The sequence below is a fragment of the Heteronotia binoei genome, chromosome 15 (genome assembly GCF_032191835.1).
Source record: "Heteronotia binoei isolate CCM8104 ecotype False Entrance Well chromosome 15, APGP_CSIRO_Hbin_v1, whole genome shotgun sequence".
NCBI classification, from domain to species: Eukaryota; Metazoa; Chordata; class Lepidosauria; order Squamata; family Gekkonidae; genus Heteronotia; species Heteronotia binoei.
The window spans coordinates 58,597,079-58,624,142 of record NC_083237.1 but is presented as its reverse complement, the minus strand read 5'-3'; the positions used below and the strand labels follow the sequence as shown (position 1 = coordinate 58,624,142).

Here is a 27,064-nt window from a genome sequence, read left to right as displayed (position 1 = left end):
ATTCAGAACGTTCTGAATAAAACTTGGTTGGTCTTAGAAGATGATGAAGAAGAAGATATTGGATTTATATCCCGCCCTCCACTCCGAAGAGTCTCAGAGCGGCTCACAATCTCCTTTCCCTTCCTCCCCCACAACAGACACCCTGTGAGGTAGATGAAGAGATTGGATTTATATCCCGCCCTCCACTCCGAAGAGTCTCAGAGCAGCTCACAATCTCCTTCACCTTCCTCCCCCACAACAGACACCCTGTGAGGTAGATGAAGATATTGGATTTATACCCCGCCCTCCATTCCGAAGAGTCTCAGAGCGGCTCACAATCTCCTTTCCCTTCCTCCCCCACAACACACACCCTGTGAGGTAGATGAAGATATTGGATTTATATCCCGCCCTCCACTCCGAAGAGTCTCAGAGCAGCTCACAATCTCCTTTACCTTCCTCCCCCTCAACACACACCCTGTGAGGTAGATGAAGATATTGGATTTATATCCCGCCCTCCATTCCGAAGAGTCTCAGAGTGCCACACAATCTCCTTTACCACCCTCCCCCACAACAGACACCCTGTGAGGTAGATGAAGATATTGGATTTATATCCCGCCCTCCATTCCGAAGAGTCTCAGAGCGGCTCACAATCTCCTTTCCCTTCCTCCCCCACAACAGACACCCTGTGAGGTAGATGAAGATATTGGATTTATATCCCGCCCTCCACTCCGAAGAGTCTCAGAGCGGCTCACAATCTCCTTTCCCTTCCTCCCCCACAACAGACACCCTGTGAGGTGGGTGGGGCTGGAGAGGGCTCTCACAGCAGCTGCCCTTTCAAGGACAACCTCTGCCAGAGCTATGGCTGACCCAAGGCCATTCCAGCAGGTGCAAGTGGAGGAGTGGGGAATCAAACCCGGTTCTCCCAGATAAGGGTCCGCACACTTAACCACTACACCAAACTGGCTCTCTTAAAGATGCAACTGACTCCTATTTTGTTCTACACATATAGTTTTGCCATGAGACGAAAAACACATTAAAATGTATTTTGAAATGTATTTTAAAACGTACCCACGTGGGGGGGTGTCTATGTTTCGCCCGGAAAGGAGCAAGCAAAAGGAAAATGCATTTGGGAAAACGGCATGCGGGGTCATAGGTCCCCTCTCCCAAAACGCTGACCCATCGGAATCTCCCCAAAGAAACCCTCTGGGAAGGCCCAGGTAGATTTCAAAAGCCGGCTTTCCTTCCTCCCCTCCCCTTTGGGCATGTGAATCACAGCAGTGGGGTTTCCTGTAGATCTCCCTATAAATACTTCTAATGGTGGGGCAAGCGCTTCACAGTCGTCACTTGGAGGCCACCCGGTGCCTTGCCTACCTCGCCTGCCTGCTTGCCCGCCCTTCCCGGTCTCTGCAGCCAGCCGCCGCGCCAAGTCCAGCCCAGCCCAGCAAGAGGGGAGGAGCGACGCGCATCCAAAGGAGGCTCCCGGCGGCGCTATGAGCTCAGTAGCAAGTAAGTCGGGGCTTCGCCTGCTCGCTTCTTTCCCTTCCAGCTGCAAAGCCGCCGCCTGGTCGGAGCGAGGCGCGCCGGTGCCAGTAAGTTTCTGCGGCAAACTTTCTTTTTTGCTCACTCGGGGCTTCTTTCTGGAATGGCTTTTTCCCCTTCTACCGCGCGTAACTTTTAAAAGAGAGGCGTTCACTCTCCACTCCTGATGGAAAGAGCGTTTTGTACAACTAGTTTCTGTATTGGGTTTTTTTGGGGGAGAGTTTAGAGTTGCAGGAGGGAGAGCGTGGATTTTTGCCGCCTTACGCACGGAAACGTCTACCTCGAATGAATGAAACGTCGTCGGCCTTAAAGGTGCCGCTGGGGCGCAAAACGAATGATGTCGTTAGCAGGTTTTGTAGTCCGCCCTACCCCTCAAGCGGGCTCAGGGCGGACTGCAACGCAATCCAACCATTTAAAATCGATAAAAACGTAACGTTAAAATAGTGAAGCGGCAGAGCCGAGTGGGCGGCAGGGTTGGACCGAACCAGTAGAACAAAGTAGGAGTCAAGTGGCACCATTAAGACCAGCAAAGTTTTATTCGGAGTGTAAGTTTTCGTGTGCTCTAAGCACACTTCATCAGACGAGTCGGTGAAGCGACCTAATTGCAGAGCAGGGAACAGTAGATAATGTACATAGATAATGTAGGTAGTATAATTGAAACCTCTCCATAGTTAATTATGGATATATGTTAACCAAGGTTCCCTCTAAGCTGCAGAGTCTTGTGAGCGAAAATTCCGCTTTGTGAGCTAATGGCGTTAAAATTATGAGTTACTGGCCTTAAAGTTGTGAGCGACTGCATAAATTAGTGTGCTCTGGGGTCATCCTTCCAGAGGTAAGACAAAAATATGTGAGCTAGAGGCTAAAAATCTGTGAACTGGCTCACGCTAACTCTTCTTCGAGGGAACAGTGATATTAACTGCATATCTGCTATCTGTGTACACAACTATGGAGAGCTTTCAGTTATACTCGAATGAAGTCAGAGCATAGTTCGAGTCCAGTGGTGTGCGGGCGCATAAAAGCTTATACTATGAATAAAACTTTGTCTTAAAAGCACCAATGGACTCCGACTTCGTTCTCTTGCTTCAGACCGACACGGCTGCCCACCTGGATCTATTTTGATGCAATTCAGTTGAAAATAATAAATAAATGCTCTTTTTTGTCTAACCCCCTTGGTTTTAAACTTTGGGGTAACTTCTCTAATTATATTTACCAGTCTACTAATATAATGGTATGGGAATGGAAAACTGGGTTCCACCCCCCCCCCCCCCAAAAAAAAGCTTATAGAAAAAAAATAAAGATTCAGATGGGCTGCTGTTTGAGTCCAGCGGTACCTTGGAAGACCACCAGATTTCAATTCTGGGCTGGTTATAAGCTTTTATGTGTGTGCATGCACACTTCTTCACACGAAAGCTTATACCCAGAATTAAACGTTGTCCGAATAAAGAGAGGCTTGTAAAACATTTCAGTGTTAAAGCTGCCTCTTTCCTTCTCCTAAAGGAGGTCAGACTTGCAACTATAAATCTACAACTAGCCTTTGAGGTTGGCGAGGTTCAGAGAGAAGCTTGCGCAAGCACCAGTCATTTCCGACTCTGGGGTGACATCGCATCGTGACGTTTTCATGGCAGACTTTTTACGGGGTGGTTTGCCGTTGCCTTCCCCAGTCGTCTACACTTTCCCCCCAGCAAGCTGGGTCCTCATTTTACCGACCTCGGAAGGATGGAAGGCTGAGTCAACCTTGCGCCAGCTACCTGAACCCAGCTCCCGCTGGGATTGAATTCAGGTTGTGAGCAGAGCTAGGACTGTAGCTTACCACTTTGCGCGACAGGGCTTTCTAAAAGGTAAAGGAAACCCCCTGTGCAAGCACCAGTCATTTCCGACTCTGGGGTGACTTTTAGAAAGTAGGTGGGGTTAGGTAGGAATTGGCTGTGCCAATTATAAAAGGCATCCCGTTGATCCTGCCTGAAAAGTTGAAGTACTGTTAGAGTTATCGGCTTTTTTTGTAGCAGGAACTCCTTTGCATATTAGGGCACACACCTCCTGATGTAGCCTATCCTCCTGGAGTTTACAGTAGGCCCTGTACTGAGAACCCTGTAAACTCTTGGAGGATTGGCTACATCAGGGGTGTGTGGCCTAATATACAAAGGAGTTCCTGCTACAAAAAAAGCCCTGAGAGTTATATAAAACCTTGCCGCCTGATACTTAGCGGCTGGTGCTACCTCCTGTGGCAGCCATTTTGTGGGTTGCCCATCACACCGTGTTCCAAGTTCCAAAGGTGCCCACAAGCTCCAAAAGGTTGGGCTCTGGTGGACTGATGTCTGTGCCTCCCTTTCCCTCCAGGTGTCCTTTCTCTATTCGCTGTTGTATTGTCGTGGGCAATGAGCGCTTCCGTCCCCCTGCCAGAGTCTTCTGGAGATCCAGAACTGCTCCAGTTTGTCCAGAAAAACCGGGAATTTGTCTTGAGGATAAAGGAGGATGTTGTACGGACCAGAAAGCTCATGGTGAGTTGGCAAGAATAAATATTGCAGAAGGGAGCACAAGAAATCTGGGTGTGATTTGTCCAGGACTTTTCTTTTTAGCAGGAACTCCTTTGCATATTAGGCCACACCCCTGATATAGCCACTCCTCCGAGAGCTTACAGGGGTCTTCTTACAGGGCCTAGTGTAAGCTCTTGGAGGATTGGCTACGCCAGGGGTGTGTGGTGTAATATGCAAAGGAACCCCTGCTAGAATTCTATCTCTGGACCCTCTACTAAGAGCCCTGTAAGCTCTTGGAGGATTGGCTACACCAGGGGTGTGTGGTCTAATATGCAAAGGAGCTCCTGCTACAAAAAAAGCCCTGGATTTGTCCAAGGAGCAACTGAGTCTGCTGCTGTAGGTGTACTGGGAATAAGCTCACTGGGATGGACAAATCACAGTACAAAGCAGGGATGGTCAAACTTGCTTAATGTAATAGCCACATAGAATAAATGGCAGATGTTTGAGAGAGGAAGGAAGGGGAGATGGAAAGAAAGCAACTTTAAATGCCTTCTCCAAGCCAGCCAACAGGGCAGTGGGGCTTCGAGAGCCACACAATATGTGCAAAAGAGCCACATGTGGCTCCTGAGCCACAGTTTGGCCACCCCTGGTATAAAGGATTAGGCTGTATACTGGGTTGGATCCAATTGCAAAGTCCTTGGTGTAGAGAGCCAGTTTAGTGTAGTGGTTAAGTGTGCGGACTCTTATCTGGGAGAACCAGGGTTTGATTCCCCACTCCTCCACTTGCACCTGCTGGAATGGCCTTGGGTCAGCCATAGCCCTGGCAGAGGTTGTCCTTGAAAGGGCAGCTGCTGTGAGAGCCCTCTCCAGCCCCACCCACCTCACAGGGTGTCTGTTGTGGGGGAGGAAGGGAAAGGAGATTGTGAGCCGCTCTGAGACTCTTCGGAGTGGAGGGCGGGATATAAATCCAATATCTTCATCTACCTCACAGGGTGTCTGTTGTGGGGGAGGAAGGGAAAGGAGATTGTGAGCCGCTCTGAGACTCTTCGGAGTGGAGGGCGGAATATAAATCCAATATCTTCATCATTTAAAGCACCACTGGACTTCTGTATTGTCTGCCGCAGACTAACCCGGCTCTGCCCCTGGACTGAAATGCCTTAGAACAATTGCCATCGATCCCAAAGGATAGATAAAGGCGTCTCCTCGAGATTTCTAGTCTTGGTTCGAGCTTGTGACATCCTGCCGGGATCCGTAGCTGCCAGATTTAGGCTGCAACTGCAATTAAGCCTGCAGTAAAGTAATTGCACCTTATCAAGTGCAATGGAAACAATTAAATCTGCGGCCTTAGTTTATGTGCCTTGGCAAACTCAGAATTACCCGCAGGGTAATTTATTCCCAACAGGCTGAGTTCTTGGATAAACAAAATAGTTGGCAAGATGTTTTTAATGGGATTTTTTTTTTTTACTGTTTCCTGTAAAATTACAGGCTGTTCCTCCAGGGACTTTAACCCCATGCAGAGGAGCGCTCCCTCGCCTGTTCTGAGCATGGTGAACTTGGTCCAGTTTGTGTCACTCACAGGCACCCAGTTCTCACTTCCCAGCCAATCCAGGAAGGTCACCCAGTGGCGAGAGGGGAGGGGAGGGACCAGATTGGTGTCGTGGTTAAGTGTGCAGACTCTTATCTGGGAGAACCGGGTTTGATTCCCCACTCCTCCACTTGCACCTGCTGGAATGGCCTTGGGTCAGCCATAGCTCTCTTATCTGGGAGAACCGGGTTTGATTCCCCACTCCTCCACTTGCAGCTGCTGGAATGGCCTTGGGTCAGCCATAGCTCTCTTATCTGGGAGAACCGGGTTTGATTCCCCCACTCCTCCACTTGCAGCTGCTGGCATGGCCTTGGGTCAGCCATAGAGAGTCAGTTTGGTGTAGTGGTTAAGTGTGCAGACTCTTATCTGGGAGAACCGGGTTTGATTCCCCACTCCTCCACTTGCACCTGCTGGAATGGCCTTGGGTCAGCCATAGCTCTGGCAGAGGTTGTCCTTGAAAGGGCAGCTGCTGTGAGAGCCCTCTCAGCTCCACCCACCTCACAGGTTGTCTGTTGTGGAGGAAGAAGATATAGGAGATTGTAAGCCACTCTGAGTCTCTGATTCAGAGAGAAGGGTGGGGTATCAATCTGCAGTCTTCTTCTTCCCCCTCAGTTGCTTCTTGGAGACCAGTTGGAGTCAACCTGCCAAAGGGAGACGAGTGTTTACTCCAGTTTCAGTGAAATTTGGATAGGAACACCGGATTGACGCTGGATTTCAGGGGAAGCCAAGTCTCATTTCCACCCTGTAATAAGAACCAGATTTGCTGGCTGAGATCATGTGCATTGATCGATGTGTGACGATGGGGGACGCAGATGTTCTAGCTCACCTAGAAATGAGGAGGGATGAATTCCACACTCAAAATGATCTCTGTGCCTGGGCTATCCAAATTCTGCGCCAGGGATGGCCAAACTGTGACTCGGGATGGCCAAACTGTGTCTGTGGCTTTTTTATACATATCGTGTGGCTCTCAGAGCCCACACTGCCCTGCTGGCCAGCTTGTAGAAGGCATTTCTCTCTTTAAATCACTTTTTCCAAGCCAGCTAGCAGCTTGGGAAATTAATTTAAAGTTAAAGTTGCTTTCTTTCCACCTCTCCTTTCCCCCAAATATATTTGCCTTCTTTCCTTCCTGTCCTGTCTTGTGGCTTTCAGACATCTGATGTCCATGTCATGTGGCTTCTAAACATCTGACATTTATTCCATGTGGCTTTGACATTAAGCGCGTTTGGCCACCCCTGTTCTGCACTAACAGAAGATTTGTTGGCCGTGAAGTTGGATAAAGAGGTAGAGATGGCTGTAAAGATTGTCCCTCCCTACGCTATAAATCGCAGCCTATGCCCCCCTCTTGGCTTCTGTGTGCACAGGCATTGCAGTGTCTTAAAAGGTTAACTTCCAGTCATAAGGACTAGAACCTTTTGATGGAAGATGAGATTTTCATATCTGAACTCTGCTCCCATGGCTGTTTTATGTTTCTGCTTGTGCCTCTAACAAAACAACAATTCCATATATCCTGTGTTCACTGTTCCCCCTAAGCTGAGTTAGCATGAGCTAGCACACAGATTTTTAGCCTGCAGCTCACACAATAATTTATGCAGGAGCTCACAACTTTAATGCCAGTAAAAAGGCAAAGGTAGTCCCCTGTGCAAGCACCAGTCGTTTCCGACTCTGAGGCGACATTGCTTTCACAATGTTTTCACGGCAGACTATTTGCGGGGTAGTTTGCCATTGCCTTCCCCAGTCATCTACGCTTCCCACCAACAAGCTGGGTACTCCTTTGACCGACCTCAGAAGGATGGCAGGCTGAGTCAACCTGAGCCGGCTACCTGATCCCAGCTTCCACCAGGATCAAACTCAGGTCGTGAGCAGAGTTCAGACTGCAGTACTGCGCCACGGGGCTCTTTTTTTAATGCCAGGAGCTCACAACTTTAATGCCAGTAGGTCACAAAATAAAATTTTTGCTCGCAAGACATTGCAGCTTAGAGGGAACATAGCCTATGTCTCTAGAAATCCAACACTGGTACATGCCCAACATTCCACAGTAGGAAATCAATCACTTGTCCGGCTGTAGCTTGTTTCTCTAGGTGAGGTGGCTGTAACAACTCTATTGTCAACAGTAGGACAAGTCTGCAATGTTGTGGGTGGGAACTTTCTGGACTAGAAAGCCCTTGTTCCAATGAGGACAGACTTGTTCCTCAGCAGGGGGCAAGTTCAGGTAACTGAAAATGCTGGTGTGTTGCTTGATCAGCGGGGCGGGTGGGGAGGGGAATGGAGGCACAGCACATAAAAAAAGAGCCATTGCAAATCCTTCCTCTGCAACACCAGACTGTGTTTGAGTCTCGTAAAACACATCAGGTGATCAGGAAGCTAATGTGCTGCTGGATCTTCTAGGATATGATCCACGAGGCAATGGCAAGGGGTGTTGGCTGAGTGATTAATGCAACATAGGTGTGTTAGTTTGTGAAATCCGTTTGTGATCGTTGCATTAATCACTCGGCCGGCAGGGTTATAGGCCCAGCACGCTTCTGCTGCACAACCGGGAGGTGTACAATGGACTAGGGAGTGAAAAAGGCCCTGGAACAAACCCTACTGAGCAGGCCCTGCAGTGTTACAACATAGCACTGAACTCAGTAACACCAACAATAGACATTGACTCCACCCCACCCCCAAATCCCCAGGAATTGCCAATCTGGAGCTGGTGGCCCTAGTTGGAGCCCCATGGCCCCGCAGGTACTGGCAGAGTTGCCAGGGCTTGTCTCTACTTGCTGTTGGGCCCTCGTGTTCCTCGAGGCTAATGGCCAATCAAGAAATTTCCCTCTTAAAAGGCCAGGCTGCCTAGGTGTAATATTCAAATGCATTGCACATCCCTGCCGACAGGGCTTTTTTTGGAAGCAATTTTTGGAGAGCCAGTTTGGTAGAGCAGTTAAGTGTGCAGACTCTTATCTGGGAGAACTGGGTTTTATTCCCCACTCCTCCACTTGCAGCTGCTTGAATGGCCTTGGGTCAGCCATAGCTCTCACAGAGTTGTCCTTGAAAGGGCAGCTGCTGGGAAGCTCTCTCAGCCCCACCCACCTCACAGGGTGTCTGTTGGGAGGGGGAGGTAAAGGAGATTGTGACCGCTCTGAGACTGAGATTCAGAGTATAGGGTGGGATATAAATCCAATATCATTGTCTTCTTCTTCCTTTGTATATTAGACCACACACCCCTGATGTAGCCAATCCTTCAAGAGCTTACAGTAGGCCCTGTAAGCTCTTGGAGGATTGGCTACATCAAGGCGGCGTGACCTAATATGCAAAGGAGTTCCTGCTTTAAAAAAAAATGCCTGCCAAAAAACAACTCTCTCCTAATCTTGTCTTCTCCACTTGTGAATCCTCAGCGTAAAGAGTTTAAACTCGGCAGTGACAATGAGCTGATGTTAATGCAGGAATTGTTGGACATCCCGCAAGCGGATCTCTCCCTCTGCCGCACCGAGCCCTGTGACATGGTGAGTGACAGTCCTCTGTTGCTAACGCCAAGCTGTATTTTTGCAGAACTGTTGAGTGAGTGCAGCCAGGGGTGGAATTCTGGTAGGAGCCCCTTTGCATATTAGGCCACACACCCCTGATGTAGCCAATCCTTCAAAAGCTTACAAAAAAGAGCTTTGTGAGCTCTTGGAGGATTGGCTACATCAGGGGGTGTGGCCTAATAGGCAAAGAAGCTCCTGCTAGAATTCCACCCCTGGATGCAGCATCCATGCCTATCCAGAGGGATATTGTGAGCAATGCAGATAGCTCTTTTCTGGCTTCAGGGGAGTGATCCGAGTCAGGCAATGCGAAGAATGTGCATTTCTCATCAGCTCCATTGCCGTAAGACTTGCAAAACGAAGGGTGTCGTTGCTTTTTGTTTTGGCAAGCCTTGCTCCTCGCTCAAACCCAATATCTTGAGAAATATCAATGGGTTTCCCCCACCTCCCCAAGAGCTAGTTGCCAAAAATAGATAGGCGGAAGAAAGTGAGATGATTTTAGTAACCTGAACCGCAGGGAAGTCTTCGTTCGGGCTTCACAATCCTGACTCGACACTTCTGGGGATTAGGCAAGACAAGACAAGGGTGTGGAGAATCCTCCAAGGTTCCATACTAGAAGGGGCTTGGTTGAGAGCAGGCCTCGTTTGGGGCAAGAGAACACAGGAGTGGAGCGCCGGAACCTCTAAACTTTATTGTGCTCTTTCTCCCCGCTTCAAAATACCTGCTTGTTCAAACCCCCGTGAGAATTTTGCTGAACTCTTAAGATCTGACAAACTTTCTGATATTTTCCCCCAGAAAAAAAAAGGGGGAAATATTTAAATATGGTGGGAGCAAGGTTTTATTAAGACAATTATAATTCAAGAAGCATTTGAAGGTAGAGGCTGAGCTGATATAATTCACTACACCTTCCGGTGATGTCAAGGCTGTGAGGCATATGCAAATGAGTTGTGCCCATGAGCTTCAGCGCTACTATGAAACGGCCCCTAGTTGAGAGTAAGGATCCCCTTCTGCCTTAAGTGTGTGTGCTGAGGCGTTGTTAATAGCCTTGTGAAACTCCTGAGGCCACATTGAACTGTTATTCCACTAGAGGAACAAAGCTTTGAGGCCAGTGGCACCTTTAAGACTAACAAAGTTTAATAAAGCTTTTGCGTCCATGCACACTTCAAAGAGTGCCTGTGTATGAAAGCTTGCACTCAGAATTAAACTTCGTTGCTCTTCAAGGTGTCACTGGACTCCATCTTTTGCTTCAGACCAACACGGTTGCCCACCTGGATCTATCCACCAGGGACAGCGTAACTGGCCATCTGGTTATTTAATGAAATATTTTGCTAAAGCGGTAGATGATATCTCAGGAGCAGTCTTTCTACCACTCCCACCCCGAAAGATTAAAAAACAAAATGTTTTGCTTGTTTAAGAAGAATCTTCAACTGAAATCTTGAGGTTTCTTTGGAGTGGCAAGCTTTAAAAATTAAAGATTCGTTTGGATGCTGGCACTGGGAAGCCCGAAGTTCACAGGTGGTGAAAGGAAAGAACTACACATTTCCCTGGGCCAAAAAATCTGAACAGTCAAAACATGTGGTCTGGAGTTGATCTTGGCTTAAACTAGGCTTGGGAGGTAGGCTGTATTCCCAGCAGATGTTTGGCTGGATCTTCTCAAGAGCCAAGTATCTTAAGATCACCAAATTAAGAACAGGGGGATTATTTAATAGGGCAACATTTAGGCATTATTGGTTGCCTGTCTTAGGTCATTTGCCAAAATAACTCAGGGGGAAAAATTGCTGTGCGTGTTCTGCCCCAACAAGTATTAACAGACTAAGTAGCTAGAAGCTGGGTGGGGGTATCAAGCGTAAAAGTGTCTGTTGTTTTGTATCTTTGTACGAAAAACCTTAAACTTCAGGAATACACACACAGCACTTATTCTTGCTTATGATTCTAATGTAGAAAATCAGTTTGGGGACAGGGCAGAACTGGCCACTAAAAAAAGCCAAATAAAAGCCTGGCCAAGCTGCGATTCCTTTCCAGAGCCACCATTCCCCTCTCTGAAGGAAACAGTATTTTCTTCACCCTTTTAAAGCAGAGGGCTCAGCCCCTCCCATCCTGCGGAGCTCCGTGCACTCTGATTGGCTGACCATCACTTGGCATGAGGCCTAAATCACAAGGGTTGGTTCAGAGCCCTGGACAAGAGGCGGGACTTAGGGACAGTTGCCACAGGATCCATGTCTTCTCTCCTGTCCCTCAACCCTCTTTTTCTCTAAACTGAGCCGGACTTTCATCCTGTGAAGTAAATGAGGCCGAGCAACCCAGTGTTATGTGTCTCCTAAACTTGTCCTGGAGATGCATAGTCTGAGATATTGCTTTTCATAGCATGTAGGAGTGTATGCCCCGCCCCCTCATCAGAGCTCTGACTGATGGGCTTCAAAACAATCCCAAAAATCTCGCCAATCAGATTCTGAGTCCTCTCACTTCAGTGTCCTGTAGTGCCCAGGGGTGGAATTCTAGCAGGAGCTCCATTGCATATTAGGCCACACCCCTCTGATGAAGCCAATCCTCTAAGAGCTTCCAAGGCTCTTTTTTGTAAGCTCTTGGAGGATTGGGTACATCAGGGGGTGTGGCCTAATATGCAAAGGAGTTCCTGCTAGAATGCCACCCTTGGTAGTGTCCTATAGGATTGCCAGCTCTGGAGATTTTGGAGGTGGAGCCTGGGGTTGGGGAAGGGATCTCAGTGTGGTACAAAGCCATAGAGTCTACTCTCCAAAGCAGCCATTTTCTCCAGAAGAACTGATCTTGGTCATCTGGATTCTGGACATCAACTGTAATAACGGGAGATCTCCAGGTACCACCTGGAGGCTGACAACCGGAGAGCATATACCACTCCCCACTCTTGCTGTTCTTTGTCAGTATCTCCAAGCCTTTAATGCCATCTCCTTTTCCCCGTCTTTCAGGCTGGTTGTTTCAACCAGATAAGGACAGGCCTTCACACCTACCATGGCTACTTTTCCCACATAAAGGAGATCCTGCCAAGTTTCGCCAGCCACATGAATGGTCTCCAGGCGGATGTGACAAATCTATCCGCCAACCTCCAACAGCAGGTAAGAAGAAGCTGGTTGCTCAGACCTTCCTAGGCCACTTCATGCTTGTACCTGGGGTGGAATTCTAGCAGGAGCTCCTTTCCGTATTAGGCCACACCCCCTGATGTAGCCAATCCTCCAAGGCTCTTTTTCGTAAGCTCTTGGAGGATTGGCTGCATCAGGGATGTGTGGCCTAATATGCAAAGGAGCTCATATATGAACATATGAAGCTGCCTTATACTGAATCAGACCCTCAATCCATCAAAGTCAGTATTGTCTACTCAGACTGGCAGCGGCTCTCCAGGGTCTCAAGCTGAGGTTTTTCATGCCTACTTGCCTGGACCCTTTTTAGTTGGAGATGCCAGGGATTGAACCTGGGACCTTCTGCTTACCAAGCAGATGCTCTACCACTGAGCCACCGTCCCTCCCCAAATTCTAGCTCCTGCTAGAATTCCACCCCTGCTTGTACCAAGTTATGCAAGAGCCCTCAGGCTTCCGTGTCACGGATGTATGTAAAGGGATACTACAATTCATCCTTCTTATGTTGAACACTCGCAACCTATTTTCTTTCCCAAGTTGGGAAACAATCAGCCCTTTACTCATGGCAGCAGCTTTGGGATATGTGGAGAGACAAGTGTGATGTAGCGGTTAGCAGGGGAGTCAGAACTCATTTGTTATAAACTTTATAAAGGACACAGACAAACACACACACTCAGTCTAATCCACCTCACTGGCTTGCTGAGCCTCAGCCAATGGAAGAAAGAGAGGCTTGGCTCAGTAGCTCTGCTGTGCAATTGAGAGAGCCTGGCAAAGCTAGCTTTCCTTCGCCCACTTCCTCCCCAAGGGAGGAGCTTTGCTCTGTAGCTCCTGTGTGATTGAGCAAGCCTGGCAAAGCAAGTTGTGATGCAGAAGGAAGCAAGAGAGGGAGAAGGAAGCAGACAGCAGTGAGTTGCTCGGGGGGCCTGATAGGAGCCCTCTGGGGACCTGATTCGGCCCCCAGGGTGCATGTTTGACATCCCTGGGTTAGGGTGTCTAGTTTACTTGGTACTCGGAAACCTGTGTTCAGATTTCCACTCTGAAATGGAAACTGTTTTAGTAGCCTCAGTCTAACCTGCTGGAATGGCCTTGGGTCAGCCATAGCTTTCACAGGAGTTGTCCTTGAAAGGGCAGCTGCTGTAAAAACACTCTCGGCCCCACCTACCTCACAAGGTGTCTGTTGTGGGGAGGGGGGAAGTTAGAGGAGACTGACTGCTCTGAATCTCTGAGATTTAGCGTATAGGGTGGGATATAAATCCAATATCATCTTCTTGCTTTGCAAGAGGGCTAGGAAAACGTGGAATGGAGAGAATGATGATGTAAGAAGCCACTGTGAGTGGATGATGTTAGCCGCTCTGAGGAGAAAAGTGGAGTATATTGAGGGTTTCTTCAAAGGTCCTGATGCTGAGAGAGCTAAACAGTCAGGTTGAGAGAGATTAAGTTTAAAAAAATGATTTTCAACCTTCAGGAAAGGTCATTGGCTTGATCTGTTTTAGCGCTTCCAACTCTTCAGGCCTCAGTCCTAACGGCTTTCACTTATCTTCCTTCAGATGCAAGAAAGCGGGCTGACCATAGTCGCTTACCCCCAGACGGAAGGCCAGGCCCACCCTTCCTTCCTACAATCTGAAAAGCAAATTGGAAGCTATCTCCTGCTCAGAAACTTCGAGAGGTTCCTCGAGATGACCTTCCGAGCCCTGCGGCACTGCAGTTCATAAATGCGGGAAGTATGGAGGTCTTGGGAAGAAGACCGAAAATCTTTTTGCAGGATGTGTGGAGTGCTTCTTCTATGAAGATGGACATTGAATTGCTTTTATGACGTACAGACTTTTTAGGGGTTTAAAAAAAATTTTTTTTGCCATTTTTCATCAACAGAACAAGTCCTTTCTCCTACCCAGCTAACACAACTTTTTACAGTACTTAACCAAAAGTCATAACAAGTGAAGCTCCAAGCACTTCATTATCAAATATTTTTAGCGCACATAATTAAGTTTCCCTTTTTTGAAATCCTTCGACTGCTTTTCCCAAGTAGCTAATGCTCGAGGGTCTTGGGCGGACTGGTTTGATTGTGGAATGCTGACAGAGAAGTCCTGGGCAACTAGCTTGGTAACCAAGACTTAACCAATGGAGATTGGCTTATCTCCACCTTCATAGCTTCTACATAGCTAAGAGGTCAAGAACTTGGGTAGAGACGTCTCTGAAGCGTGCCCTTCCCGCAACAAACTCAAGGGCTTGCGTGGAATTTTTCTTAATGTTTTGTTCTTAATTTTATTTATTGGATTTTTTTTTAATTTATTAATATTTAAAATATTTGTTGCAACTTAATTTTGTTGCCCCTTTTTTAAAATTAACAAACTATTTAGGGTATTTATCACGTATTTAAGATTTTTGCAACTTAATTTCGTTGCCCTTTTAAACAAACTATTTAGGGTATTTATCACGTATTTAATATTTATATGCACCTGACGAAGGCTACATGGTCGTCGAATCTCAAGTGTGCAGGCTTGCAGCGCTCTTGGCCTCGTTGCGGCGCATGTTGAGACAAACAATGTTTATCTGCTGTTTAATATTTAAACATTACCAGCTATTAGTGGCTGGATCAAACTGAGAGAACTTCTAGTTCTTCCGCTAGTGGTGATCTTTCATCAAATATTTTTCAACTGTAAAGAATAACGTGGTCCATAAGTAAAGCAGCTTTTTAAAATGCATGTCGTAAAAAGACTCGAGGAAGAATTAATGACTGCTGTCGTCGCCCCTTACTGGCAATTGTTAATTGATAGGCACTACCGGCAGTAGAAGAATCTTGGTACATATATCTCAAATGTTGAAGTGCTTACGAAGCATCCACTAATTCCGACATGCAATGTGATTGTTCAGTTCTGCAAAGCAATTGTTCTGGAGCGCTGTTTCTTTGCAGGTGGTAGTTGTGGCATAATTGTGAATTTTTGTATTTATTTAAATATGACTTACATTCACAGCTAACTGTTCTTAAGTTTGCATGATATTTTGTTAGTCGCTGATTTCTCTCCCACCCCGGCAAATGCAAGAGAACCACCGGCTGTACTGCTTTAGCTTGCGTTATTACCATGTCTGTACTGCGAGACTTCTGAAATATCTGGAATCTTGCTCCAAGAACATCTGCTGAGCTAAAGAATTTCACAATCATTTGCAACTGTTAATGTTTATTTGTGTTTTTTAATGGAACGCCGCGATTCCTGAGTGAACATGCTTCCAACTTTTATGGATTTCTATGAACTTTTATTAAAATCTTTATGGAAGACGAAATAAAATTTTTCATGAATGGAATCTTAATATGTTTGTGACTCTTTGCGAGATGGGCTGATTTAATTTAATCTAATTTAAATTTAATTTTTAAATGTATACCCTGCCGTATCCCGCAAGTGGGCTCAGGGCGGCTCACAACAACAAAACAGAGTTAAAAACTACCATAAAAACAGATAATACAAAACAGGAGCAGCACAGCAAACAGTCTTACAGACGTAGGCAGTAAACAGCATGCAGCTGATGGCCGGTAGCATAACGTAACACCATAATGGTGAAATGCTGGGGGAAGTAATGACTTTCAAAGGATGTCCGCTGGATTAATTAAAAGTCTGGTGGAAAAGCTCCATCTTACAGGCCCTGCGAAACCTTGATAAGTCTCGCAGGACCCGGATCTCCAGAGGGAGCTCATTTCACCAGGTAGGGGCCTGGACCAAAAAGGCCCTGGTCCTTGTTGAAGCCAGCCAGGCATCCTTAGGACCAGGGACTATGAGAAGAGGTTGAGCAGCAGACCTCAGAACCCAGCGACGGTCCCGAAGATATGCATAAAACTAGAAGCAGGAAAACCAAACAGCAGTATAGTTACAGGTGCCATAACAGGAGCTAGGAAGACCTGTGTCCATGGCCACGTATTTAAATAAGCCTGTATTCTACCCCCCATGAGAATGGGCTGGAACAATAAAATGGTCCTGCAGGAAGTTGAACCTCATAGTCCTTGTAGGGCTGGCAGCGACCACTTGGCTCAGACCTGGGATGTGGCAAACCTCCACCCATTACTCCAGGGGTCCCCAACCTTTCTAAGGCCGTGGGCACCTTCGGAACTCTGACACAGGGTTGCTGTCAAGTCTGTCTGTAACTCTGGCTCAGTCAAGGAGCATTCTGAGTAGAACCAAAGTATAACCAAATGCTGCTAGCTCACGCTCTCCCTACCCCCCTTTTCCCGTAGAGGGTAGTTTTGCTTTGAAATGGAAATATGTGAAAGTCTTATCTGTGCCTTCTCAGGCCTGGCTCACAGAAGGGAGTCAGGAGCCCACTACGATCAAGGCCATGCAAGCCTGAGAACGAATTGGTAACATCAATGTGTGAATGTTCCCTGCATAGTCCCCCCCTCAGGAATCCCTTTGAAGTATCCCTTATATGCAATGTATCTACAGTATGCTCTTTAGTCTTTTCAATGCTTGGCTCAGACCTCAAGTAACAGTATCAATAAACTAGTTTCTTTGTATCAACAATGACTCGTTATTGAATCTGCCGACTTGACAGTTGCCAGGTCTGTGTTGGAAAATACCTGGAGACTTTGGGAATGGATCTGGGGAGGAGCCTCAGAAGGGTACAATGTCCTACAGCCTGCCCTTCAAAGCAGTCGTTTTCTCCAGGGGAACCGATCTCTGCCAGCTGGAGATCAGTTGAAAAGCAGGAGATCTCCAGACCCCACCTGGAGGCTGGCAGAGTGGATGGGGGGGGGCATGGCAACAAAATGGCTGCCACAGGAGGCGGGACCAACCAGAAAATCACTGCCACAGCTGACCTTCAGTCACACAATGAAGATCCTTATGCCGTGGTAGTGGCTGTTGTTAAACCAACTTAAAAAAAAAAAATCTGAACAGCCAATCAGAAGCCTTGCTGGAGAAAAGCCCTACCCAATCCTGCCCACTTCCTAAAAACATTGGGGAGGGGAGAGCAAGGGCATGATTTTGGCGACCCCCTGTGCGACTTTATTCTCTGCAGTCGCTAGCACTGTAAGAGTTTGGCTCAGCCTGTTCTGGGGCTGTTTTAATGTCCTAGTCCCTGATGCATGAAAAGCATCCCCACCAAGTTAAAGAGCCAGTCTGGTGTTGTGGTTAAGTGTGCAGACTCTTATCTGGGAGAACCGGGTTTGATTCCCCACTCCTCCACTTGCACCTGCTAGCATGGCCTTGGGTCAGCCATAGCTCTGGTAGAGGTTGTCCTTGAAAGGGCAGCTGCTGTGAGAGCCCTCTCAGCCCCACCTACCTCACAGGGTGTCTGTTGTGGGGGGAGAAGATACAGGAGATTGTAAGCCGCTCTGAGTCTCTGATTCAGAGAGAAGGGCGGGATATAAATCTGCAGTCTTCTTCTTACTGCTCCCACCTAAAGTTGGCAACTCTGCATTGTGAAATTCCTCAAAGTTAGAGAGGGACCTCAGCGGGGTCTAATGCCGTAGGATGCACCTTCCAGACCAGAGGGGTTTTTTCCAGGGGAGAAAACGAAGTCTGGAGACCAGTTGTAATTCTGGGAGGTCTCCAGTGTGCAACTGGAGGCTGGCAGACTAGGGCTGACAATCCCCAGGTGGGGCAGAAGAAAGGTCAAAACCTCCGCAAAAAAAACAGCCTCAAGTAAGTACAAATTTATAAGCGTTTTATAAATGAAGCACAATGTATCAATATAAAGTGAACCTAATCACGAAACAAAGAACATGAGGCACACCAAAGTCTCAAAAGACGAACCAAGGTCGGTGCATACAATTAGGGTTTCCAATCCCCAGGTGGGGGCAGGGGATCCCCCGGTTTGGAGGCCCTCCCCCTGCTTCAGGGTCGTCAGAAAGTGGGGGGAGGGGAGGGAAATGTCTGCTGGGAACTCTGTTATTCCCTATGGAGATTTATTCCCATAGAAAATCATGGAGAATTGATCCGTGGATATCTGGGGCTCTGGGGGGGCTGTTGTTTGGGGTAGAGGCACCAAATTTTCAGTATAGCAGCTAGTGCCTCTCCCCAAAATGCCTCCCAAGTTTCAAAAAGATTGGACCAGGGGGTCCAATTCTATGAGCCCTAAAAGAAGGTGCCCCTATCCTTCATTATATCCTATGGAAGGAAGGCATTGAAAAGGTGCTGTCCCTTTCAATGTGATGGCCAGAACTCCCTTTGGAGTTCAATGATGCTTGTCACAGCCTTGATCTTGGCTCCACCCCTAATGCCTCCTGGCTCCACCCCCAAAGTCCCCAGATATTTATTTAACTGGACTTGGCAACCCTTCATCCAATAATGAAGTCCAGGTTACGGCAGAGGTAAGTTCTTCAAAGGAGCCCAAAGCTCCAAAGTGTCTTCACAGCTACAACTGCAACAGGGTTGTACTAAATTCCCTGTTTCACATTCGAGTTTCTACGAGCTTCAAACTACCATGATACATTTTTCAAGAGAGCAAAGCTTCAGAATTCTTAACAAAGGGATAATGGTATTTTGAAGCTCATACCTGTTGGATTTCAGACTGCTACCCAAGCGAGAAGTAGCACCTTTATTGGTACTGCACACGTCTATCAACGAAAGGATACAGACAGTGGACTTTGGTACCATTACAGCAATCGGAAATTAATTTGTATTTTGAGTTGGGCTGTATTCATGGACATTTACAAGAATTTTGGTGAAGAATACATGAATAGGATATAAGAAATATCTGTGGAGCAATTATTTGCAACATATGGTAAGTATCGCAGTGGTTATTTCAGTTGTTACTAATCAGGACACTGTGGCTTCCGGTTTTGCCCAACTGGATAGGCAAAACCGGATAGATGATTGATAGATAGACAGACAGACAGATAATGATAGATAGATTCGCAACCCTATTCCATTTTGTTCTAGCTTTAGGATCACTGCTTCCTATCAAAGATAGCTTCACACCGACACGGCTCCCCACCTGGATCTATCCTATCAAAGATGTCCCAGCTCAGTATTAGACTAAAGCAGGGGTGGCCAAACTGGCTCTTTCACACTTATTGTGTGGCTCTCAAAGCCCCCACCACCCTGTTGGTCAGCTTGGAGATGGCCTTTGTCTCTTTAACTCACTTCTCCGAGCCAATGGACGTGATAAACAGATATTCTCAAGACGCTACAAAAACCTGGCACACACACATTCATGATTCCCTTGTGAACAGTCGGGCTCAGTAAGGGAAAAAGTCGGCGTTTCTTAGCATGATGTTCCGTTTATTTTATTTCTGAAAACATTCCTAAGCTCCCTTCCCACCCAAATAGGGTTCCAGAGGTGGTGAAACTTAAAAATGTTAAACTCTTCAGCATTAGAACAGCATTGAACTGAAGTACGGATGAAATAATTAAATAAAAACTTACGTCAGGCTACGGCGTGCACGCATCCTGCTGATCCTGGGACCCCACACGTGGGTTGCAGCGGCTGAGGAACATTGCCTGCGAGAGATCTCAGCACGGTGCAGTGGCTGAAGTGTCCGGCTAGGATCTGGGAAATCCAGGTTCGAATCCCCACTCATGCCGTGGAAGCATGCTGGGTGACCCTAGGCTAGTCACACTTTCTCAGTCACAGGTGTCTGAAGAAGGAAGCAGTGACTCATGAAGGCTCACGCCCGGCCACAAATTTTGTTAGCCTTTCAGGTGCTACTGGACCCTGGCTTTTTTCTACTGCTACAGACAAGTTCGGCTACCTATCGATCTACCTCACAAGGTTGTTGTGAGGATAAAAACAGAGGAAAGGACAATAATGTAAGCTGTGTTGGGTCCCTCTTGGGGTGAAAGGCAGGATATTACAGGGGAAGGCCTGACTGTAGGCCTCTGTATGCCAGGGCCAGATCGGGAGGGAGGCAGAGGGGGCAGTAGCCCCAGGTGCTGTGGGCCCCCCCCCCCAGGCAAGCAGGAGGGGGGGGAGAAAGATCCGCTACTTTTGCCGCTTCTGCACCTTGATATAGGTAGGTAGATAGATGATTGATAGATAGATAGACAGACAGACAGACAGACGATGATAGATAGACAGACAGACAGACGATGATAGATAGATAGACAGACAGACAGACAGACGATGATAGACAGACGGACGACGATAGATAGATAGATAGATAGATAGATAGATAGATAGATAGATAGATAGATAGATAGATAGATAGATAGATAGATAGATAGACAGACAGACAGACAGACAGACAGACAGATGATGATAGATAGATGATAGACAGACAGACAGATGATGATAGATAGATGATAGATAGATAGATAGATAGATAGATAGATAGATAGATAGATAGATAGATAGATAGATAGATAGATAGATAGATAGATAGATAGATAGATAGATAGATAGATAGATAGATGATAGACAGACAGACAGATGATGATAGATAGATAGATGATAGATAGACAGACAGACAGACATTGATGATAGACAGACAGACACTACATCCGGGGCAGTGATGTTCTGTATTTTTGGTGCTTGGGTTGGGGGGCAACAGTTGGTGGTCTTCTGCAGTTCTGGCCGTGCTGGTGAACCGCCTGATGGCACCTGGGCTTTGGGCTGAATGGGCCATTGGCCTGATCCAGCATGGCTTCTCTTATATTCTAAACTCCAGATGTGGAACTCTTTCCTTTCCTTGGAGTGCAGAGAGTTAGAAACTATGGTAGAATTTCTCCAGAGACAAGTTTCAGCATTTTGAAAGCAATCCTAAACAGATCTAGTCTGAATTCTACTACAATCTATTCAATGGGGCTTACACCCAAGAAAGTCTCCTAGGATCATACCGTTTGCACAAGGAATACAGAAACACCTGTTTCAGCACTTCAGAGCAAGATCTATGGAAACAGCACAGCAAAAATAATAACTTTAAGCAATTGGTAATCTGGGATAGGGTAGGGAGATAAATTCCAGTTTTGCAATCCTTGGGTGAGAACAGGAATGTAATAAAACCTCACAAGCATTTCACTTCTGCTTGTTAAATGGGAGCGTCGCAAAGTTCTGCCAGAGGCTTTAAAGCATGGTAGGTTTCCCAATGGTATGTGTGTACTATGCATCATTTCATAAGTGTATTAATTTACTTTATCTTTGTTATGACATATGTTCAGATTCTTTATTAATTTCCACTGCTTTTGGTGGGAAATAATGTTCCAGCTGTAGTTTCCCCCACACACGCACACACACTCCTAACTGGAACTAAATCCCTAGGGTCTGAAACTCCCACCTATGGTGTCTGGCTTGCCAACTGCACATATGGTTGCCAATTTACAGGTGGTGGCTGGAAATCTCCTAGGATTACAAGCAGTGCCAGCCCTAAGGTGCATGGTGCCCCAGGCAGGCTCCCTGTCCCCCCACCCCCACTGCCCCCCACCTCCGCCCTCCCTCTGCAGCCACGTTTCGTTGCCCCCCCCCCAGTTTTGTCGTGGTGAGCTCCTCTGATGGGGGGCGGGGAGGGCAGAGTGTGGCATGGCAGAAGGGAAGGGAAGGGAGGGGCTAGCGGTGGGGGGGAGAGAGGCAAATTTAGGCCTGTCTTGGGCACCGGGAGGGAGGAAGCCCAATTTGGTACCCCCCTCCCGGCGCCCTAGGCAACCGCCTAGTTTGCCTAGTGGGCAAACCAGCCCTGATTACAACTGATCTCCAGGCAACAGAGGTCACTTCCCCTGCAGAAAATGGCCAATTGGGAAGCCAGACTGCATGACATCATCCCCCGGTGAAGTCCCTCGTCTCCCCAAACCCCGGCCTCCTCAGGCTCCACCCCCAGAATCTCCAGGTATTTTTCAACCTGGAGCTGGCAACTCTAACTTCCAGTCAGATAATATAAGAAAATATCCTTGTCTTAGATCTGTTTCTGTCCTTAAAGGAGGGGATGGCTGAAGAAGGCCTTTGAGAATAACCTGGACAGACTCCACAGTAGGGTTGCCAATTCCCAATTCAAGAACTACCTGGGGACTTTGGGGGTGGAGCCAGGAGACATTGGGGGTGTATCTGAAGAAGGCAGCAGTGACTCATGAAGGCTCATGCCCTGCCACAAATTTTGTTAGCTTTTCAGCTGCTCCTGGACTAGAGTTGCTAGGTCTAATTCTGTGGACTTTGGGGGTGGAGCCAGGAGACTTTGGGGGTGGAGCCAGGAACAAGGTTGTGACAAGCGTAATTTAACGCCAGAGGGAGTTCTTGCCATCACATTTAAAAGAACTGCACACCTTTGAAATGCCTCCCCTCCGTTGGAAATAATGAAGGATAGGGGCACCTTCTTTGGGGGCTCATAGAATTGGACCCCCTGTTCCTATCCTTTTGAAACTTGGAGGGTGTTTTGAGGAGAGGCACTGGAAATGTGGTGCCTATACCTCAAAAAACAGCCTCCCCCCCAGAGCCCCAGATACCCACAGATCAATTCTCCGTTATACCCCATGGGAATTGGTCTCATAAGAACATAAAAACATAAGAGAAGCCATGCTGGATCAGGCCAACAGCCCATCCAGTCCAACACTCTGTATCACACAGTGGCCAATAATTTATATCTATCTATATCTATATCTATATCTCTATCTCTATCTCTATCTCTATCTCTATCTCTCTATCTCTCTAATCTATCTCTCTATCTCTCTAATCTATCTATCTCTCTATCTCTCTATCTATCTCTCTATCTATCTCTCTATCTATCTCTCTATCTATCTATCTATCTATCTATCTATCTATCTATCTATCTATCTACACACACACACTGTGGCTAATAGCCACTGATGGACCTCTGCTCCATATTTTTATCTAACCCCCTTTGAAGCTGGCTATGCCTGTAGCCGCCACCATCTCCTGTGGCAGCGAATTCCACATGTTAATCACCCTTTGGGTGAAGAAGTACCTCCTTTTATCCGTTCTAGCCCGACTGCTCAGCGATTTCATCGAATGCCCACGAGTTCTTGTATTGTGAGGAAGGGAGAAAAGGACTTCTTTCTCTACCTTCTCCATCCCATGCATAATCTTATAAACCTCTATCATGTCACCCCGCAGTCGACGTTTCTCCAAACTAAAGAGCCCTAAGCCTTTTAACCTTTCTTCATAGGGAAAGCGTTCCAACCCTTGAATCATTCTAGTTGCACTTTTCTGCACTTTTCCAAATGCTATTATATCTTTTTTGAGGTGCGGTCTCCATAGGGAATAATGGGGTGCCCAGCAGACATTTCCCTCCCCCCACTTTCTGATGACCCTGAAGTGGGGGGAGGGTCTGCAAGCCGGGAGATCCCCTGCCCCCACCTGGGGATTGGCAACCTTATTCCAGAGAGTTTCATTATACACTTTGTAGGGCCTGTCATGTAATTGAGTGTGCCATTGGTGAGCTTAAGACTCACTGAAGATGCCTTTCAGCGTGGCTGTGAGGAAAACGTAACCACCCTTGGCACAGCATGTATTATACACGGCATGTTGTTGTTCAGTCACACAGTTGAGTCCAACTCTTTGCGACCCCTTGGACAAAGTCACTCCAGGCCCTCCTGTCTTCCACCATCCTCCGAAGTCTGCTCAAATTCGTGTTTGTTACATCAGTAATGCTGTCCAGCCATCTCATCTTTTGCTGTCCCCTTCTTCTTTTGCCTTCTGCCTTTCCCAGCATCAGGGGCTTCTCCAGGGAGTGCTCCCTTCTCATTGGGTGGCCAAAATATTTGAGTTTCAGCTTCAGCATCTGACCTTCCAGGGAACAGTCTGGGTTGATTTCCCTTATGACTGACTGATTTGATCTTCTTGCAGTCCAAGGGACTCTCAAGATTCTTCTCCAGCACCACATCTGAAAAGCATCTATTCTTCTGCGCTCGGCCTTCCTTATGGTCCAGCTCTCACAGCCATACATTACTACTGGGAATACCATCGCTTTGACTATACGGACTTTTGTTGGCAGGCTGATGTCTCTGCTTTTTATTATACTGCCCAAGTTTGCCTTAGCTGCCTTCCCAAGGAGCAAACATCTTTTAATTTCATGGCTACAGTCACCATCTGCAGTGATCTTGGATCCCAGAAATGAGAAGTCTGTCACTACTTCCATATCTTCCCCTTCTATTTGCCAAGGTGTGATGGGGCCAGATGCCATGATCTTAGTTTTTCTGATGTTGAGTTTCAAGCCTACTTTTGCGCTCTCCTCTTTCACCCTCAACAAGAAGTTCTTTAGGTCCTCCTCACTTTCTGCCATTAGAGTGGTGTCATCTGCATATCTGAGGTTGTTGATGTTTTTCCCGGCAATCTTAATTCCGGCTTGTGCTTCATCCAGGCCAGCATTCTGCATGATGTACTCTGCATATAAATTAAATAAGCAGGGTGACAATATACATCCTTGTCGAACTCCTTTTCCTATTCTAAACTAATCAGTTGTTCCATATCCCATTCTGACAGTTGCTTTTTGACCCTTATACAGGTTTCTCAGGAGACATGTGAGGTGGTCTGATATCCCATCTCTTTAAGGACTTGCCACAGTTTGTTGTGATCCACACAATCAAAGGCTTTAGCGTAGTCAATGAAACAGAAATAGACTCCCGTGCTTTCTCCATAATCCAGCGAATGTTGGCAATTTGATCTCTAGTTCCTCTACCTCTCCAAAACCCAGCTTGAACTTCTGGTAGTTCCCGATCGACATAGTGCTGAAGCCTAGCTTGTAGGATCTTTAACATGACCTTGCTGGCATGTGAAATGAGTGCAGTGGTGCGATAGTTTGAACATTCCTTGGCATTACCCTTCTTTGGGATTGGAATGTAAACTGATCTTTTCCAATCCCGTGGCCACTGTTGCATTTTCCAGATTTGTTGACATAATGTGTGCATCACTTTAACAGCATCATCTTTTAGGACTCTGAATAGCTCAACTGGGATACCGTCATCTCCGCTCGCTTTGTTGTTAGTAATATTTTCTAAGGCCCATTTGACTTCACACTCCAGAATGTCTGGCTCAAGGTCAGCGATTTCACTGTCATGGTTGTCAAGTACATTGAGATCCTTCTTGTATAATTCTTCTGTGTATTCTTGCCACCTCTTCCTGATCTCTTCTGCCTCTGTTAAGTCCCTACCATTTTTGTCCTTTATCATGGCCATCTTTGCATGAAACGTTCCCTTGATTTCTCCACTTTTCTTGAAGAGATCTCTTGTCCTTGCCATTCTATTATTTTCCTCTATTGCTTTGCATTGTTCCTTCAGGAAGGCCTCCTTATCTCTCCTTGCTGTTCTCTGGAAATCTGCATTCAGTTGGGTGAATCTTTCCTTTTCACCTTTGCCTTTCACTTCATGCCAGAAACGCAAGTCTCTGCAGATTATACTTTCTGCATACTCACGGAAGAAAGTGTGTTTTGAGCCCTCATTGCTCTTACCCTATGGAGAAGGTGTAGCCAATGCTCCAGCATGATATTTCTCTCTTCCCTTCAGTGCCCTGTGTTCTCTTTTCGTTTTCACAGAGCCGTGGGCTGGTGGGAGGAATTCTTCCAGGAAATCAGAATGACATTGGGTGAATGAGGCATTCCAGTGTTAACAGGGCAATATTATTCATTAACATTATGTAACGGGAATAACCCGGGGATAATATGCAATTATCAATGGTTAGTATCAAATCAAAATGGAAACCATCAACCCGCGCATCTGTTTTTTGTTTTGAGGGAAATGTTTGGGATCAAAGTCTGTTGGGGCTTAGAAGCGCTTCTTGGAAAACTGGTTTCTTTCCAGTTGCTTTGCCATCCTCCCAACTGCTGCTGGCTGTAAACATATGTAAATGTTCAGCAATTCCCCAATGAGGAAACCAGTTATCATGTAAATCGGCCACCTATCATAGACCAAAGAGAAAGAGGCTGAAACAGGGGAGGCAGTGGGCGGCACTTAAATATTCCCAGAAACAATTGTACTTTAAATAGTGGTATTGATTTCAAAACAGAGTGGAATAATGGTTTGCACCAAAAGCACTTTGGGGAGGTGTGGGACAACAGCGTGCTGGAAGCAGTCTGAGTGCTGCTCCCCTAAAATAAATGCAGAACTAAGAAGGAGACCTGACACAGAATGGCAGTGACAGTACGAGGGAATGCAGAAGGGAAGACTGAGATGCAAAAAACAGGTGCAGAAAGGGTCATGGATGTGAAGAAGATGATGAAGAAGATGATATTGGATTTATATCCCGCCCTCCACTCCGAAGAGTCGCAGAGCAGCTCACAATCTCCTTTGTCTTTCTCCCCCACAACAGACACCCTGTGAGGTAGATGAAGATATTGGATTTATATCCCGCCCTCCACACCGAAGAGTCTCAGAGTGCCACACAATCTCCTTTACCATCCTCCCCCACAACAGACACCCTGTGAGGTTAGTGGGGCTGAGAGGGCTCTCCCAGAAGCTGCCCTTTCAAGGACAACCTCTGCATGAGCTATGGCTGACCAAGGCCATTCCAGCAGCTGCAAGCGGAGGAGTGGGGAATCAAACCCGGTTCTCCCAGATAAGAGTCTGTACACATAACCATTACACCAAACTATACTCCCCTTGAAAAGCCAACAAGGTATAACGCCATAGAGTCCATTCTCCAGCATCAGTTGCACTTGGTTCAAAGTTGGGGTTGCCAAGTCCCCTGCGGGCTCCGGTGGGGGATTTCTTCCCCCAACGTTGCCAGCACAATGACATCACCCAGTTGTGACATCATTGTGCCAAAGACATTGCGAGCCGGCTGCTCTGGGCGTTTCCAGGGAAACTCTATGGTTTTCCTGGATGCTCTAGCAATTTGGGAGGGGAAAACTTTATGGCACCTATTGTACCATAGAGTTTTCCCTCCCAAATCGCTAGAGCATCTGGGAAAACCATAGAGTTTTCACGGAAACACCTAGAGCAGCTGGCACACGATGTAGCCGGCGCGACGACATTACGTGCGGGTGACATCATCACACCAGCTGTCTCTTTGGCACTT

General features: G+C 47.0%; 1 protein-coding gene across 1 annotated transcript; it reads left to right on the top strand.

Moving 5' to 3' along the window:
- The first annotated feature begins 1,315 nt into the window (after positions 1-1,315).
- Positions 1,316-15,481, top strand: LOC132583849 (myelomonocytic growth factor-like). The gene is made up of 5 exons (XM_060255552.1): positions 1,316-1,485; positions 3,856-4,016; positions 8,949-9,056; positions 12,017-12,163; positions 13,729-15,481. Exons 1-5 carry the CDS (start codon positions 1,470-1,472, stop codon positions 13,891-13,893), a joined length of 597 nt encoding a protein of 198 aa, XP_060111535.1. The 5' UTR covers positions 1,316-1,469; the 3' UTR covers positions 13,894-15,481.
- The last annotated feature ends 11,583 nt before the right edge of the window (positions 15,482-27,064 follow it).